The following is a 19538-nucleotide window of genomic DNA, read 5'->3' as shown; positions in this document are numbered from 1 at the left end:
ATTTCATTATAAATCATATTTTGTATTTGTCTCAAGTTACACACCCAGCAGTGCTCATTGCAAAGGGAGCACCACCTGTGTGCGTAATATAACCTGAGTTAGTGATACCTACTCTACCCACGACATTCTATATGACTCTAAATATAGGCGTGAGAGCCCTGTGTGTCTGTGTACATTAAATGGAAGACAAGAGCCAGTGCAGTCTCAGCTAACTGCACTGACACCCATGGAGACAGAGGTATGCCCACCGTGACTCTCTGCAGAGCTATTTCTGTCCGTCTGCCTCAGTGCCAAGAATACACCCCTAATTGGCTTGGCACCCAATCACATGCACTCTGATCTCATTCCACCTCTCCCTCTTCATCTCCATCTCTACCAACGGGAAACTGGGACAAGGAATGCCGATCCTTGATCCACAGTTGAGCTTCCTGTACTTCTCTTACACGCAACTGTTTGAGATACATAGCAACATAGAGCTGCCGGTGCTGCTGGTGGTGCTAAGAGCCTTTGTAACAATTTTCATAACAGCAATCTCTGCGCTGCCTCCTATTCCCCACCTCCTTTTTTTTTTGCAGCAATAGTGTATGAGTTTGTTTAGGGAATATACTGATATAGAAAGCTATGACTGATAGCAACAACTGCAGAGCTTAGGAAAGACTGAAGCCTGTTTTATTTTGGGGACTATTGAATTTTATGTATTCCCTGTCACTAAATCAGAAGTATATGAGAAGGCTAAGGACATGCATTTGTGTGGGCTCGTCACAGCATATGGAAAGTAATGACTGAGTCACCTTTTTGTTATGATTACTATTATGAAAGTAAACGTATTGATTAGAATATAAAAGCTAAATTCTTTTTGTTATTACTTTTCTGCCTCAGAGCTCCTCCAATGATGGAGCAGTATTTTCTTTAGTATTTGAGCACTCTGTTGTGTGTCCAAAGACTTCATATTTTTTAGTGAAACATTGGAAATTGCAAACATATTCAGCATGTAATGGCAAAACCGTCCCGACAAGCCCTCTAAGAGAATATAAAGTGCATCAAATTTATAATAAAAATTCTAAGCTGAGAAAAAAAGCACATGGAGGATGAGTCTGAGTGTTAATGTGAACATTAATTAATTACATTACCATTACATTAATGGAACAGAGTGCTGTTATCCTTGATTGTTTACGTGCAAACACGTTAAAGTCAATCCTCTAAACTTAACTTCAGTCTTAAGACAGTGTGTACTAACTGCCTCACTTTCGAGTGGAAGTTGGGGCCTCTGTGCAAACCCGGCCCAGTCAGCCCAACAACCCTGTGTGAAATGTGACACAACCCTGGGTTCTCCTTTAAGACATTCCTTTTATGTCTGTGTGCATTACATTGTGTGCAAGTGTGTGAGTGTAAACTTTCTCTGTGCGTGTGGGGTGGGGTGGGGGGGGTTAGGCCTCCATTTTTACCAGGGCGTCTGCAGCAGCTGTCCCCTGGCATGTCAGCGGGAGCGGCACAGTAGTGATACTGGGGTCAGAAGCAAACTGAGGCTGCTGCGCGCAGGTTGATTAAAGAAGGTTTATCTTCACTTTCTTCATCCAGGACCTGCAGCCCGACCATGGAGGATCAGTACCAGTACAACACTAATGAGGAGAAGTTTGTGAAGGACAGCCACACCAAAGAGATAGATCTAATTAACAGAGATCCCAAGCAGATCAATGACGACGTGGTGAAGGTTTGTGCAGCATGGACACAACACCCTGCCATTAAAAGCTTTAAGAATCTGTCACCGGCTCTTGCATGTATGGAAATGTGGATTTTTTTTAAGTGGTTGCTGGGAAAAAAAGATGTGATTACATATGAGTGTAATGGCAAAAAAAAATCCCTAAATAGACCAAGAGCTATTCCTGTTGCTTGTGCAGAACGCAAAGTTTATTTTAGGAAAGGGGCAGGACAGCCTGAAACTGATACACTGTGCCACGATGTGTTATTTAAGTTACTGTTTATACTGTGATTGTTGCCATGTTGTCACCACAATATCCTTTATGTAAGCACAGAATCCACCATACTTTTAGATTATATATTGTTTGACTAAAGGTAAACATTTAAACAATGAGGATTGTTACCGTGTGTAGTGTGTAAGCTCATGAGTGCATGTCTGAATTTAGACTGATTTACAGGCTTTCTTTTGTCAGTTTTCAGAAAATTACACAACAGTAACTCATAATAACTGAAATATTTATCAAACTGTAAGGGCTATCCTTAATCCATTTACTCCTGTGTAGATGGTACTTTTATTGATGAGTTAGCACTTATAATTTAAATCCATAAAATCCTTCTTGCTAACACTTCAGATTCTTTGCTTTTTCATTAAACCAAAATGATTTATTATGATCCATGAAAACACTATCCCTCAATTAGTCACAGAATCCTTCGGAGGATTTGACAGCTTGTGAATGAACCACGTGCATGTTAGGTTTTTCTGAAATTACACTGCTTTTTGCTTTACATATGCCTCTAATAGTACTCTAATGCCTGAAATGGCCCAGACCATGCAGAAAAATATAGAACAGCAGTGCATTCATTCATTCATTTGTTCGTTCAAAGGATAATCTCACCCTGCTATCTCTGTGGGAAACAGCCTTTTTACTCCCAAATTGATCATAACCAATGTTCTGGAAGCAAAGAAAATGCTTTAGATGTGGACATGATCACTTTCTAGCTTGAATAACATTTCATCACTGAGCCTGAGCTGAAAAAGCAACTTACCAAGACTGCACTTTAGAAAACTAAAAAACAAATTAGACCAATGTAAAGTAGCTCTCATGAATTTTACATGAGTTTATCTTTGGTTTGTGCTGCAATAAAGCTTTTAGAATTATTACGATGCTGCATTAAACACACTCCTCAGTCTTTCTCTGTTTGAAACACACAAAGTGCAAGAAACAGTTATTTTCTCTGCATGCGACAACACTGCAGCTTTCTGAGGCCTATGATTACTAATTATTAAGCATGTCATTGCCATGTGTGTGACGCTTGCTCTAAAAGCATTGTGCTCTTGTGTATCGGTATTAATGAATGGCTTTTTAAAATGTCTCATTAGGTGGAGTTTGAGGATGTCATTGCAGAGCCTGATGGTACACACAGCCTGGATGGGGTGTGGAAGCTCAGCTACACCACTTTCACTGTGTCCAAATACTGGTGCTACCGCGTTTTGTCTGCTGTCTTTGGTATCCCCGTGGCCCTGCTCTGGGGCTTCCTGTTTGCCTGCATCTCCTTCTGCCACATCTGGGCTGTGGTGCCCTGCATCAAGAGCTGCCTGATTGAGTCGCAGTGCGTGAGCCGCATCTACTCCCTTTGCATCCAGACCTTCTGCGATCCCTTCTTTGAAGCCTTGGGCAAGATCTTCAGCAGTGTTCGCGTGGCACTGCGCAAAGAAGTCTAAGAACTCCTGCAGTAGTGTTTGTAGCGTGATCGGATGAAGCGTGGTATCTTTTTATACACCAGAAGACCAGACTTGGCATCTCGCTTGCTGCCTAATACTCTTCCTCCACCTTGACATGACATGCTGTTCCCCACCCTCCCAGTGTCTGACTCATCGATCTGAATCCTGACATGCCCTCTGTGGATTTTGCCAACAGAAGTTCTGTGACAGCTGAAGCGGGCAGTGTGGTTCTCCGACAGCTCTGGCACTTCTGGAGAAAAGCCCTGTCTAGATACGACCACCCTCATTTATTATTTGTTACACAAAATGCTCGGACAATGACTACTGGTTCACTGCACATGAAACGAACTGCACGACACTGCTGTAACCTGAGGATGCTGCTGCTTTATTGAATCGCATTTGGCCATCTTAAAATTGATGCTGTATGATCCTGCATCTGGAATTGTTTCACTTGAATTAAATGAATGGATCTTATTGTTAATACTTTAACATGAGTGAAAGAATTTTGTTAAAGGAATTTATCTTTGTCTGATCCAGTTTCTTTGTGTATTCTGATGTAATTTCCCCCTAATTTCTTATTAGTGTACAAAACTTAATAGTTGTTTTGAAGACTTACAAATGCATACATGTTTCAAACAGACACTTCCTCTATTCAAAGTTTGATGAGATAATAATAAACATGCTTATTTGCGTATTTCAGTCAATTCTAAACATATAAGTTGGAGTGAAGTAAAAATTCTTTGTGAGATCTGTGTTAATTTTTCACAGTGTGGTTCCTTTTGTTTTGTTTTTTTTAGACCTGCAGTCTGAGAAGCCAAAACATTACAAAAATACCTTAAACTGGACAGAAAATCTTTTTGATGAGTATGTTGCACCAGAGTTTGAGTGTATTGTGTGCATTTTTCAAAACCTTCTGAGAGGCGTCAGAAAATATCTGTGCACTAACATCTGTTTCACTGATACAGTCCTTCTGGAAGAGGTGACCTGTGACCTGTGACCCACCAGAGGTTGCTGTTGTGTATCTTTCATGTGCTTTTCTTTTGTGTCTGAAATCCACGATCAATAATTCATTGTCACCACACTCATTTCTTTAGCTATACATCAGTTTTGTATAGTCCATACCAGGCTCTAGGCAACACACAGTTAATACTGAGAAACAGCAGACTCTTCAAGACATTATCACAGTGTTTAATGCTAAGCCTTATGCAGTTATGCAATCACATTTTATTAAAACGAAACGGCTTTAATCGCTTTCATTTTACTAGAATGATGCTCTTAATTTTTCCAGACTTAATTAGGTTAAACTCTCATCACACATCACACATTTTAATAACCAAGACACACATTATAATCTCCCAGACTTTAGTGCTGTGATACAAAACATATTTTTACTGCAAGATTCAACCTTTTTACTGATATTTAGAATTCTTACACCGGATTGTCAGGTTGAATCCACTGGAAAGCAGATTAAAAGGAAATGCAGGGCTTTATTTTCAAAAGGAAATTTTCAGTTTCAAGAGCACAAAATTAATTGCTGAATCACTGAAAAAAAGCAATTAGTGAGTAAAATATATGACTTATAATATAAATACTCATTTTTTAAGTTATTCATTTACATATTTTATCTGCCTCTTTCGAAACATAAATTTAAAAAAAAGAATCACACACGCTGATTGGCCTCCATATTTATTTTTAATTAATGTACCCATAAAGTACTTGTGAATGAAAAGTTGTTGATGTGGTCAATAACTGCTCATTTATGAGTAATTGAATAATAATGGTGCCATTAGTGGCCTTAAACATTAGCACAGTAACAAGGTTACAAAAGACTGAATCCATAAATATGTATACCTGTTTAATAGAAAGATTGGTCTTTGCATTAGGTACACCTTGCTAGTACATGTTGGACTGCCTTTTGCATTCAGAACTGCATCATTGGTTTGTGGCACAGTTTCAGCAAGGTGCTGAATCATTCCTCAGAGATTTTGCTCCACATTGACAAGATAGCATCACACAGCTGCTGCAGATTTGCTGGCTGCACATTCATGATGGAAATCTCTCATTCCACCATATCTCTAAAGTGCTCTATTGCACTGCGATTTGGTGACTGTGGAGGCCATTTGAGTACAGTGAACTCATTGTTATGGTCAAGAAACCAGTTTGAGATGAGTTGAACTTATGCCATGGTGCATTATCCTGCTGGAAGCAGTCACCAGCAGATGGATAACTGTGGTCATAAAGTGATGGTCAGCGGCAGTACTCGGGTAACTGTGGCCTGTTGGTACCAAGGGGGGGTAAGTGTGCCAACAAAATGACACCACAACCACCAGCCACTTATTCTGTTTCACTAAATATGCCACTCGTGGCACTCTTAATTTCCCAATAAGTTGGGATAAATAAAGTTATTTGAATCTGAATCTGTCACAATCAGTGTTTTTTTCCAATCTTCCATTGTGCAATTTTGGTGGGTGGGTGTGAACTGTAGCCTCAGTTTCCTGTTCTTGGAGTGGCACCCACAGTAGTATGATCTTCTTCTTCATCCTGATGCTCGTTTCCAACTCCAGCAGGCCGTCTTGATCAAATCCACATGCCTAAATACACCGAAATGTTGCCACGTGATTAATTGATTCAGTATTTGCATTAATGAGCATTTGAACAGGTGTACCTGAAAAAGTGGCCAGTAAGTGTATGATTGTTCAAGGTAAATATTAGCCTACTCAAATCCATCATTTTGACTCTTCATTATTAAATCTAAAGCTTGGCTCGATTGATATAATGCAGCTGAATAATAATGAAGCTCGCCTTTTACACATCTGAGGGATGTTGCTGTACTTTCAGTATTATTTATTCATATTTAATTATAATATTTATTGTATCATACAGTTTTGACTTGTCATTCAAGTCCCTTCTGGCTACCAGTATTGATAACCATTGTGCTGTAATTAACAAATCCAGACTGTCAACACGTCAGAGTTATTTAGTCACAGCTTATTTTATTTTCATGTCATGCAGCAACTGTTGCCTCCAGGTATCTCACAGAAACATGAGTCACTCATTAGTGACCAGGTCAGGTCTCAACCCTATACTGAACTTTGGGGCTGAAACAGGATGTTCCCAGCTTGAATGTTATGCCAAGAATCTATTTAGACTATTTTCAGGAGGCAAAAGGAAAACTAATGAGCGTCAGCTGTGTTTAAATAATTCTATCATGAGTGTATTTTTGGTCGCTTTCATTCTTTATTTTTTTATATGTTTTTTGAAAATATTTACCGGTGACAGGCATTGCATCTCACATCTAACAAGAACTCAAGTAACGTTTTACATTTTTTACAGGTATGCAGTCCACTGAAAATGTGACAAAATGAACAATGTGCTGTGCAGTATTTACAACAGAAGAACGATTTCATCATAACACAACATGACAAGTAGGATCCATAAGCTCTGCTGGTGACACTAACTGAACCAATGCTGTGGCTGACGGTGCTTAAAAGCTTTTTAAATACTGTATTTTTTCTGCATTGCAAACATATACTGTACATCTAAAATGAAAAGTGTAAGAAGAAAATACAAAAAATAAAAAATAAATCAGCTGAAGATACAGCTTAGTCTGTGATTATCTCTCTGTGTGTTTTAAAGCACAACACTTTACCCCCTGGGAATACTCGGCTGAAGATTTTCTTTTATCACAATCCCTTTTCCACTTCACTCTGATATAAAACAGAAAAAAAATTAAGACTTTTGTTGTCTTCCCACTTCTAAACAGCAAGCCTCAGTGAGGAGGCATTAAAGAAATCAAACTGCTGGATATTTTATGGTCGACAGCACGTAGTGAAAGGCTGAGGGCACAGTGTGAGGAGGGGAATGGAGGGCCCGGGGCTTATGTGGTAGAAGTCTGTGTGATGCTCCTCTGACTGCTAGTGCTCTTAATGGCAAAGGTTGAAGAGTTGCTCTTGTGACTGGAGTTAAAGTCACGCTCACAGTGGCACTGGGATGACTTGAGGTAGCGGGTGGAACAGCAAAGAAGGTTCTGCCTAAGATCCTGGAACAGATGCCCGGCGAAGCACATATAGATCCAGGGGTTGCAGCAGCTGTTGAGGCTGGCCAGCAGCATGGAGATAATGAAGGGCATGGCTGCGTGTGGGGAGAGAGAAAAGTTACTGTGGTGTGATAACAAAGATGAAAGATTTATGCCAAGTCTGGACTGAAAGGCAGCTTGTTTACTCTGTGAAATTTTGTATTCTAGCAAATAAGATGCTGTTGACTGGCTGACAGTGCGGTACAGCTGTCTTTATCCCAGTAGAGTTTTTTCACAGTGGATATTTTCATGACTCACAAAAAGTCTATGAGGTACCGTGTTACACTGATATTGACCATAATTGTGATTTTAAAAAAAAGATATCATGTTCAATTCTATTCAATTCTTTTTATAGTGTGACAATTCACAAAAACAATCACTACAAGGCACTTTATATCGTATGGTAAAGACCCTGCAATAATAGAGAAAAAAGGCCAACAATCAGACACTATGAGCAAGTACTTGGCAACAGTGGGAAGGAAAAACTCCCTTTCAACAGGAAGAAATCTCCAACAGAAGCAGGCTCAGGGGGGACAGTCAGCTGGAGGTGAGGATGTGTGGATAATATTGAAATATCTGCAATTTTTCTTTTTGAAATCTTTTGTACATTTTTCCTTCATATCATCATATTATGACTTTAATTCATTTGCTAAAACAAACAAACAAACAGACAAACAAACTGAAAGATCTTTTTTTTAATAATAAAGTTAATGATGGGGTAAAAAATTTGATATGCTGACAGCCACAGATTAAACCAACATGCAGTCATCTGTAATATTTGCTTGGTTTCCTTTAAAAATGTTGACTATTTTTTTACCCAAGCAGTGTAGTTTAGGGGAAACAGCAGTCGGTCAGCCCGTCTCTTTGATCCCAGCAGTGCTAAAATAACATATCTTGGAGATAAATATTAATAATTTTGTACTCTCACAAAGTCCTAAAGTTGATATTTTTGATATTGACCAAACACACACATAAATAACAAGATATCAGTAAGTGGAGGTTCAGTCTAGCCAGTGTAAAGATTTGCTTTCGCCTCCACTTTCCAGCACATGTGAACATGTAGCATAATAAAATGAGCAGGGTGGAGGCACGTGAACATTTCTATATATCAGCTTTAATGTCTCAAGCTGCCACTGCTTTAGCTTTACAGAAGGTAGCCTGGTTGTGTACTCATTGTTTCCTCTTACCAGTCTGGCATTTTCATTGCAATCTCAGTCATCATTAAACGCCACACGGTGACTCGAGCAGTACTTGGTACCTGAAATAAAATTGCTTGTGCCGACACATTTAAGGTATTCCTGAAAATGCATTCCTGCTGAAAACAGCTCCTGTTTCAGGATGCTGGCAGAGCAAGAAGGGGGAATATACAACACAAAGAATTAAAATGGTGAATTATTTAAAGAAGGAAAGTGTTGCCTGATGACGTTCTGAAACAAAGGGAATTCCTGCAAAGAGGAACAGTTAGAATGAGAGAAGTGAAAATGGCTCCCCTGCAGTGTCATTATGATTCCTTACACTAAGTAACCTGCAGAAGCGTGCAAAATGAAGTTTACACCTTTCAAATGACATTTAACAAATGAGTCTGGAATATATATATAATTACTTTGCACCCTGTATTTAACCTAATCTCACTGATTGCTGATTTTTCCTTCAGTGTGTTTATGCTCCTCCCGTTTTCATGTTGTCTTTAATGACAATTCCTAAGCTTGAAAGAAAGAAAAAAAAAATCAATGTAAAGGGTCTTTGGAAGGGCGTGAAAGTCACATGCATGATTAAATGAGTTGACTGATAGCCATTAAGGGTTGGATTTATGACTCAAACTCCTTTTACAGGGTCATGGATGCTACGATTTGAGCAATAGTGTGTGAAACAGACAGAGCAGAAGATCAGCTTGCAGTTTTCAGACATTTATTATCAGAGCAGCGAGAGCACGGCCTGCACTGATGCTGAATAATATCAGGAACTACTACAAAAACAGGCTTTAATAAATTAGCTTCTGGTGTCTTTCACAAGGAAATGATAAATCACTCAGCAAATGAAAAGAATAAGAAACATCATCTCCTGGGTGGTACATCTGTTTGGCTGCCACAACTGATAATAGCCGGCACATAAGACTTCTCAGCAATTCATTACTGAGACGACCTAATACTGAGTCTTTTTTCCTGTGGGCAAACAAACATCTCAGTAATCTCATTTTGATTATTACAATATGTGATATTTATGAGTAAATTGCATTTTTCCCCTTCACATCTCGTAAAGACAATATACAGGAAATGACCTTTAAAAAGTGTAACACTTGGAGATTGAACAATGGGGCTTTGTGTTCCTCAAGCACTTAATGCTGATCAATAGTATATAGAGCGTGAGCCGGTGTCTGAGGCCAGCAGGCTCAGTGGGGAGATGTTTGTGTTAAATTTTCTTTCGGGGTTTTTTTTTTTTCTTTTGGGTGGGGTGATTCTGCGAGTGTCTGACTCAGGCTTTAACCTTCTTCCGTTTTTGTCCTCTACATAATGAAATCTGTCTGGTTGTTAAATGTGAAATCACAGATGCTGCTGATGTCCTTCTAACAAACCTGAGAGGAATGGGACATTTTAGTATCCTATGACATTTCCAGAAATAGCTTTGATAAGCCTAACAGGTGCTAAAAATGGTCAAATTCTCATCTGTGAAAGGTCCCGTCTCCTTAACATGAATAGTATAATAACGCTGACATCTCAGTAGTTTGGGAGGAATTTGGAAAAAGACTGACTAACTTTGGGGAGATATTCATACACTAAATGTGTGTATGCTGCACAACCATAGACAGTATACAAATGCTTTGTTCAAATGACAGCAAGGGAATACTTTGGTTTCTTTGCAAGCTAAGCTCCAGAAGATGGATATCACTGTGCTGTCTGCACTGGAGCTGCTTTCCTTAACTTAGTCTAAGGAGCTTGGAAAGAAAAGCGACTGGATTTTGTCAAGTTTCTTGAAGACATTTCACCTCTCATCTGAGAAGCTTCTTCAGTTATAAGACCAAATGGTGGAGAGTCCTAAATTTTAAGCCCTAGTTGTTCCTTAATAAGACATCCCCTCTGTTCAAAGGTAGTCGTTCACAGGGGACATAGATGGCTTCTTTTACTCCTCTTTCAAACCATCTGTCTTCTCTGTCCAAAATGTGAACAATGGCATCCTTGAAAGAGTGACCTTTGTCCTTTAGATGCAGATGTACAGCTGAGTCTTGTCCTGTTGAGGTGGCTCTTCTATGTCGTGCCATGCATTTATGGAGAGGCTGTTTGGTTTCTCCAATGTAGAGGTCTGAGCACTCCACGCTGCACTGCACAGCATACACTACGTTGTCTAGCTTGTTTGGGAGTTTTGTCCTTGGGATGAACCAGGTTTTTTTGAGTGTGTGGCTGGGTCTGAAGTGCACTGGGATGTTGTGTTCGGAGAACATTCTCCTGAGTTTCTCTCGATAAACCTGCTTCATAAGGCATGACAATGTTGTTGGCTCATTTAATGAGGCAAATGATCAATACTGGGTCAACGACCCTCTTAAGGGACACTCCCACTAGGGCTTAAATACCTGGGACTCTCCACAATTTGGTCTTAGAACTGAAGAAGCTTCTCAAGTGAGAGGTGAAACATCTACAAGAAACTTAAAGTAGTCAAGTTGCTTTTCTTTCCCAGATCCTAAGGTTACCATGATCTGGATGACCGTCAGATCATTATGCTTAGCATAATGACAAGAAAAAACAGGAAACAGCTTGCCTGGCTCTATCCACCTGTAGCCAAGACTGTTAAAACTTTTTATTAATAATTTTTATCTAATTAATTGAATATGTGAAAATGAAAATCTGAAAGGAACACATTTAAATTAGTTGTTTAACCAGTATGTCAAAATCTTTCCTGGCCTTTAACTATAGAAGGAATGCCAGGCAGTTACTGGCAAAGCCTGAATTTTTTTTGGACAAAGCAGGGTAGCTGTTTCTCTCTGAATCTCCCCATTTTCTAAATTGTATATCTCTTAAAATTAGAAGAAAAATATGCAACAGTTGTTTATTCCCATGAGCAGTGATTCAGTTTTATTGTATGATCCTTACTAATCATCCAGTGTAATACAAAGCACAATCTGTCATCTACTTGTATCCCAACCAAATATTAGATTAAAGAAATTAATGATTATTCCATTTGAAAACTGACAAACATTTGCTGATTCTTTTTAAAACATATATTAAATTAACTGATTTTTCCTGTTGTTTCTTAAGCAGTCTGGGTTAACTTAAAAAAAAAAATATTATGACTCTAATGAAAAGTTTATCTGCACACGCACACATGGATGGCATTCCTGTCTGCCTTTTGTGCATAAACACTGGCGTGTGTCACTGCCAGTTCTGCCCTTTCTGAGTGCTGTTCACTTTCAATCATCAACCTCCTGCCTGCACTGATGGAGCCTTCTGCAAAAGAAAATAAATGAATCACTTCATTTTCCATTCACAGGATGAAGCACTCTTTTCTCGCTTCTCTAACGCTGACTACGGTGCCCTTACACCAATTAGCCTTTTTCAGCAAACTATCGAGCAATAAGCCTCTTATTTTAAAACTTAAGTGTAAGTGTAAACATCTGGTGTGAACAATGGAGCTTAAGGAAGTTCCGGTCAGCCGAACCCTTTAATGCAAACCCACAGAAGCAGAAGAAAAGAAAGAACCGTAACACCAGAGAATGTTTCCCCTTTGCTCAGGGGGGCATCGTGACAGTTTCTTTCATCTTATTGTGCTGTGTGGAAAAGGGCACATTTTTCATGGTCACTGAAGAACACATGATTTAGTGACAAACAAAAGTTTTGCAATGCCCTTTGACTGTTTATTTTTATTCACAATGAGATGCAAGCACATTATGTTGCAACTCTCTCGGATTAATGGCTGAAATTTAAATTTCTTAATCACCAGGGTGATAAATATGTGCTTTTAATCTTTTCTGCTTAATGAATGTCGCTCAAATGTGCAAGTGTATTGTGGCTCGTTAAAGCATGATGTTGAGTGGGTGTGGCCACAGTCCCGCAGATCCATACACACTGAGACCAAATACAGTAGATGGCTGTTTAGTGGCCATTGTGGCTAAATGTCAGTGGACCCCACAGGCGCAAATGAAAGCTGCTGAGCGCGTGGTGGCGCACACTAATTTGGTTAATGATTAGCCGTCACTCAGTCTCTGCAGTGCAGGGAGGCTCAAAAGAAACTTGAAAAATCCTGCTTTCCCCTTTAAAAATCCCAACAATAATGTTTCTAACCGCAAAAATGTGTATCATGAGATGAGAAAAACATAACTGAAAACAGTTAAATGAATTCACTGGTTTCCTGCCTAGAATGTGCCAGTCACAGGATAGCAATACACATTCAAACCTTTTAATTACGTACTCACAGGTGTATCATATGATATATTTTGTTAAAATCACGTGAATATCTCACATTGGCTTTGCGCTTCCAAACGTTTATGTGAAACAAATGAAACTCTTTCCTCGTTTTGTTTTCTTTGCGTTTGTTTCACCGTAAAACCTCCCATACCGAGATCGTAAATTCTCACCTCTACCCAATCTTTACCCCACCCTGTACAGTTTGCCGTTCTAGTAAAAACAGAACCAGGTTTTCTTTGAGTCATTATAAAACGTAAGACACGAAGCACCCGAGTACGCACGGCTTAAATTGGGTTTTCTTTGTCAGTCTGTTTCAACTAACTCGCGCTCTGGTGCACAAAGAAACGAGGACCAGATTAAAAATAAATAAATAAATAAAAATCTTTAATTTTCCTTTGTAAATACTGTGTGAATGGTGCGTAAAGGAGTGATGGGAATAGCATGTTTTAAATTAATGTAACTGCGTAAGGACGCGTGGAGCACGATATCCTTTGCGCACTGGCGCGCACTTGGCATATTATGAAACTTAAACATTGATCCTACCCTCACGGGGGGCTGCTGGATCCCACGCAGACCACATCTGAACTGAGAAAAAGGGGGTCCAGCAGACGATGTAAGCCACCACGATCACAAAAGTCATCTTCACTGTCGTGATTTTCGCCTTGGAGATGAGCTTTACGCTGCTTACACGGGCCAGTGTGTTGCTTTTGGTGGTTTTAGGCGTCAGGTTTATGCACTGCTCCCGTCTGGTTTTCAGTTTAAAGTTTTGCCATATTTTAAAGCTTATCAACCCATAACAAATGCTCAGTATGGCCACTGGAATTATGTATATGGTAAGGCTGATCCATGTGATGTAAGCTTTGGCTCCCCAAGGTTTCACGAAGTCGCCCCAGCAGTCATACACCCCTGATCCGGCCGAGCCAACCTCCCTCAGGGAAAAGATGAACATCTGCGGGATACTGAAGAGCAGACTCAGGATCCAGGAAAATATGACATATAAACGGTCTTTTCTCCTGTGCAAAGAACGGAGGGGCTGACAAATTGCCAAACACCTGTCTATAGACATCAAAACTAACATATAAGTGGAGGCGAACATCCCAACGACCTGCAGGTATTTCACCAACCGGCACAAGATGTCTGGTCCATAGAACCGAAATGTAATGTCCCAGATAAGTTGAGGGAGAACTTGAAATATCGCCACAACCAGATCGGCGATGCTCAGGTGTTTCATAAAATAATACATACGAGACTGGCTGTGTTTGGTTGTGTGGATAGCCAACAGGACGCACAGGTTACCCGCGAGTGCCAGAAAGAGGACCAAGGCGAGCACAGTCACCTCCACCCTCGCCACTTCTTCATTCCGCTTCAAGGGGTTTGTCTGATTCAAGCCACCGGTTCCGTTAATGAGACTCGAGTTCCTCCAAGATTCATTGAACTGCCAAATGTCACTTTCATTTGAAATACTTTCCATTGCTGCAGTCTCGTCCTCCGCAGATGCGTCAGGGTTGTGCAGTCATGCAATAGCTGAAAGAGTCACCTGGAGGGTCTTTAAGTCTTCCGTGCGTCCTCACCAGTGGCAAGACATAACCCTGCTCAAAAATGTTTCCTTAATAGTAAAGGAAGGAATTCGTTCTTTGAATCTCAATCACCCATACCTTTTCCCCTCTGAAAGCAGGATGTGAGTGTGAGAGGGAAGCAATTGTTTCCACTTATCTAAATCATATAGAACAGTTCACAAAAAGTCCACTGAGAAAGAAACGTTAGCGGAAGAAGGGAACAGTAGCGACCAACAACAGGATCTAAAATATAAGGATAGAGCAGTATCTCACTGGTCAAGGTAACATCCCAAAACAAAAATCAGTCTTTCTCAATTAAGAGGCTCTGGTCTTGAAAATATACATTCATCTGTTTTCAAAATCAAGATTAAGGCTTGCAAATTAAAATGTTACAGTGAGGGGTGAAAAGCTATAGAAATGGAAAGCTCCACCATGATCTGTGGTAAGAATCCGAATGACCGGCACTACAGCATAAGCCCCTATTATAAGATCCCCAGTTCAGCAAAAACAGACAACAGCCTTACTCATCACCAACACTACCACTAGGTGGCTATATGCACTATTCAGTAGTAACGTCGATGGTGTTTGCAGCTCGGAGTACCAACTCTCCTCCAGATCTGCAATAAATCACGGAGCTCATTTTATAACCAACCAGCCTCATTTATGAAGATTGTTTGTTGTCAGATTTAATATCAAGAAAGCTATGAAGAAAACACTAGCTCCAAACTGAAGTCTGATATAGAAGATATATTAAGCTGTTTTCATATTCTGAAACCGCCTGAGCAGTCAGAGTGAAATATGTTTTTATTCTGCTGGAGACCTGAAGGGATCCTGACGTCAAGACACCCAGAGTCAAATTTTGTATGAGCTAGATAAGTAAACATGTGTTTAATAAACACAAGCTCACTCATAAATCCCAAACAAATCACAGGCTAAATGTGAGTGCAGGCAAATACAGGTGAATAACTTTGTGCCATAAAACACATTTGTATAATTTAAAATCAGAAACGTGTTGATTGTACGTATGAAATGACATTTAAAAAAGAAAAAGAACGCAGTTCATTTTTATAAGGCACACTATAAATGGTAATGGATTCAATCCTGTGACATCATCTTCGCCCTTTGAAGCTGATCTGGCTATGAATGGGAGGAAGTGCTGGCTGGCATATGAAATGTCTGAAGCACAAGCTTTTTAGGAGAGGCACTGAGACCTGACAAAGAGCTATTCTTAAAGGCACCTTGGTGCTCTCAGCATATGCTTTTTATTGGCTGAATCAAAAGGCATCTTAGACCAGATGCATGACTCGGCTGCTTTAAGTTTTGGAAACGTCTTCCTGATTTTCTAAGGGTCCCTTTAAACTGTCCAGCATGACAAGAATAACACTGGTTTTGCTTATGTGACAGCTCCATCTTGATGCAAGAAAAATGTTTTGTTTTTTTTTAACTTTTATTCTCCTTTTTATACTTTGTGTTGTGCTGATGCTAATCAGCTTTATACATATATATATATATATATATATGTATGTATATAATAAAGAAAGACAGAATGATGATCTCGCACACATGGGGAGAAGACATTTGCCTTTGAAATGTTAATATCCATGTGTTACATTGGCGTGATTCCTCTGAACATATACTTCTTTTTTCTTCCTACATGTGCTGCCAAGAGCAGCACTGCACTGGGATTTAGGGACTCAAATGACAATGGTGATTAATACTACTTAAGCGTGAAGGATGTTGTGCAAGTCCTACACCAACATGAAAACTGTTATAGATTAATTTGGAGAGTTAGTGTAGAAATGACAGAACAAAACGAAGAAAAAAAACACAGAAGAAGGCTTTGTGCTAAATATCATGTGAAATACTAAATAATGTGAGCCAATCTCTGAGTGATAGAGAAATAATATACACCATTAACCATGTGAAATCGACAGAGTGTAGATGATTACACTTAATGAGTCCTGAGGTTTGCTTTTTTCATGACCACATTTTAAAAAAAACATATTAAAATGCTCTTTTATGTGATTTATTTGACAGAGTTTAATGAAAAATAGGATTTGTCTGCTACTGCACGCTGTTTACATTTCCAACAACACACCCTTGAAAGCCTTGTGGGAAAATATATCTATGCCACAGGATCCTTCCCACTTTTGTGGCTTTGGGTTTGGAAAAAGGCAGAGGCACCCTGGAGTTTGAAAGCAGTTACGTAAGAAAAAAAAGAAGATGGCTTAGCAGCGACTGTAAATTAAGAAGACAAAGAAGAAAAGAAGGGTAACAATGAATTGAATCTACTGTGCAATCTGCAGCGAAAATATTTAATGCGGTTGTTAACTAGATCTCTGGTGAGACGCGTAGAGTGAGTCAGCAGGTAATGAAACAGGGGAGGTCTGAAAATAACAGAATAGCAAGAGAAATTGTCCCAATATAGCAGAAGTGAAAATGGAAAAGTTTAGTACATTCAGTACGTCACGATCTGCAGCTCTGCAGAAAGTTTGATGAGTGCTAAAACGTTTCATGGAAGAAAATGTGGAATAAAGTGAGAAATGCTTGCAAAATGGTTCTGAAAATGAAAATGAAAAGCACATCCCCAGTCCATCAGGGCTGCGAAGCTTTAAGGGGGGGTTTGTCAGAGGCTGTGTCTCGATGCTATCTGACAACAGAGAAAGGCTGAAGCCACACTGCCAAGTCTGGGCCTTATAAGTGAGTTACCAAAAAGGCAGACAATGTAAAATATGTCTGTGCAAACAGACATATGTAGAGGAGTAATCTTAGCTTTAGGGATGTGTTAAATAAATCCAGTACACCCAAGTTATTCTATTTAAAAGCCTTTACCTCTAATTGCCATAGTAATAATGACAAATGCAGATTTTAACCCCTTAACAACTAGTGTATCATATTTCAAACATAAGTATTTGAGTCTTCTACATCACCACTGTGGACCTTAAAACCTAAATAATTTGCTAAATATATCATTTTAAACCAATAAATTGGAAAAAAGGAACAAAAAAAAGGATGTCGCAAATATGATGCAAATTAAAACTCATATATACAAAATGATATTTAATTCATTAAAAAAACACCAGAAGATTCAATAAACACTCCATTTTCAACAAACAGGGACAAAATAAATAAGATAAAATACATTTCTGTGTTATGTTTCTGTCTGCAGGTAGAGGTGCTCATTCTGAGAACAGATTGGTCCTCAACAGGATGCATTAACAAAAACATGTTCTGGCTAATGTATATTGAAGCAACTGTGGTGTAGCATGAAAAACTAAAACCCTGCAAGTCATAAAGCGAGCCAACCTTACTGTACACCTTTGTCTTTGCAGAATAACTGTTATAACAAATTATCACTGCTGATCTCATACACAATATTCCAATTTTCTATTATGCATCAGTAATGCTTGTAACTTAAACTTAAAATACAAAAAAAAATGTTTCCATGGTTATTTTCTTTTTGTTTTCAATTCGGGTAAACCCCCTGGTGCTAAACTTGGAAACAGTTGGCTTCACGAGGGCAGCCTAATATGCTGTTAATTCTGTTATATGCTCAGGTGACATGAAACCTTTTAATGTGAGGAAGAAGCACAGATTCAGTCTGAGCTGCAGGCCGCCTGAAGAACACAGCTTCATGTTGTGCATCTATTAAAGGTGAGGCCGCTGAAATGTGACACTGGTATTGTGTGCCGTTTATTCGTTGATCGTGTTTTAGCGTTTAATTTGTGTAGTTTTGGCCAAAAAAAGAAGAAAAAAAAATCAAGCAACAAATCATCCAAGTGGTGCTTATGGGTTTAACTAGGTGTGGATAATTGTGAATTCATTTCGAGTGCTAAGCAGCAGGAAGTCTGGTTCGAAGTTTGTGCTTGATTGATTGTTTGAAAAGGAAAGAAGGCTGCAACAGTTAGAGGCTTGTGTGACAAAGCAGAGAGCAGAGTGTTAGACGGATCTTTCCTCCCATGAAGAGAGAAAAATTGACAAGGCTCAGAGTCCAGGTTCCTTGTGGTGAGGACAGGCCGTCATGGAAACATTAGGAAAGTAAGAAAGATTACAGATGGAAAATATGATGGTCTAGAATTTCCTGATATTAACAGCGTTAAAGGAGAAAATTCACTGGAAACTATTGGAGGGGATTTGCATAAGGACTTACCCGTGTCTGGGTGATGAAGGAGAACAGGATGGTAAATTAAGTCTGCATATGTACAATGTTATAATTCAAAAAGACTCAGCTCAGAGGCAAAGTTACAGCCGACTGGTCTACAGAGAATACCGTATAACTGCAGTGATTTCATTTGCAGACATTTATTGCATCACAAGCAGGAGTAATCTAAAATAATGTTTCCCAGTACAACATCCCATTTATGACCTCACTAATACACACTATTGTTTAAAAATCTGAACATTATAAACCATGTTAACATTTGTGAATGTGCTGTTGTGTTGAATATATTGCTCAGGTTTTCCTAATAATGTCCAGCCCTTTACAAAAGTCTCAATATTTGCTATGACCACTTTTTTTTCTTTAACACCTTTAAACCTGAACTCTCTTGTTATTTCTTTAAGTAATCTTCAGGAATAGTTCACCAGGCTTCTTGAACGGCATCCAAAGCTCTTTTTTGGATGATGGCTGCCTTTTGTTCTGTTCTCTTTCAAGATGATCCCACACTGCTTCAATAATGTTGAAATTAGGACACTGTGGAGGCCAATCCATGACTGATAGTGCTCCACTGTGTGTTTTTCTACCCAGGTATGCTTGTACTGCACTGGCAGTGTGTTGGGGATCATTGTCATGTTGAAAAATTAAGCCACTGCCAATCAGATGTTTCCTAATTCCATCAGTTTTGGCAAGAACTCCAACACCACTGGCTGAAACGCAGTTCTTAACCATGACCATGAGTCTCCACCGTGTTTACAGATGGCTGTAGACCAGGGATGTCAAACTCATTTTACATCGTGGGCCACATACAGCTCACTTTGTTTTCAAGTGGGCCAGAACGGAGAAAAGCAACAGAAGAAAAAAGAAGTGCGCTTTTTTTTTTTTTTTTTTTTTTTTTTTTTTCATTTTAATATATATATTTATTGAGATTTTTTGA

The 19538-nt window shown here is 39.2% G+C and overlaps 2 protein-coding genes across 2 annotated transcripts; one reads left to right on the top strand and one right to left on the bottom strand.

The window, feature by feature from the left end:
* The first annotated feature begins 1404 nt into the window (after positions 1–1404).
* cav3 (caveolin 3) lies at positions 1405–5838 on the top strand. Its single transcript, XM_003441445.5, has 2 exons — positions 1405–1711; positions 3080–5838. The coding sequence occupies exons 1-2, from the start codon at positions 1595–1597 to the stop codon at positions 3419–3421; spliced, it is 459 nt and encodes a 152-aa protein (XP_003441493.1). The 5' UTR covers positions 1405–1594; the 3' UTR covers positions 3422–5838.
* Positions 5839–6394: 556 nt separating this feature from the next.
* On the bottom strand, positions 6395–14926 carry oxtra (oxytocin receptor a). Its single transcript, XM_003441444.5, has 2 exons — positions 13433–14926; positions 6395–7552 (listed from the first exon to the last, which is right to left on the bottom strand). Exons 1-2 carry the CDS (start codon positions 14358–14360, stop codon positions 7299–7301), a joined length of 1182 nt encoding a protein of 393 aa, XP_003441492.1. The 5' UTR covers positions 14361–14926; the 3' UTR covers positions 6395–7298.
* Positions 14927–19538: the final 4612 nt, after the last annotated feature.

Source organism: Oreochromis niloticus, linkage group LG5, assembly GCF_001858045.2.
Source record: "Oreochromis niloticus isolate F11D_XX linkage group LG5, O_niloticus_UMD_NMBU, whole genome shotgun sequence".
NCBI classification, from domain to species: domain Eukaryota; kingdom Metazoa; phylum Chordata; class Actinopteri; order Cichliformes; family Cichlidae; genus Oreochromis; species Oreochromis niloticus.
Note: the sequence above shows the minus strand (reverse complement) of the source record. Positions and strands in the feature narration are given on the sequence as shown.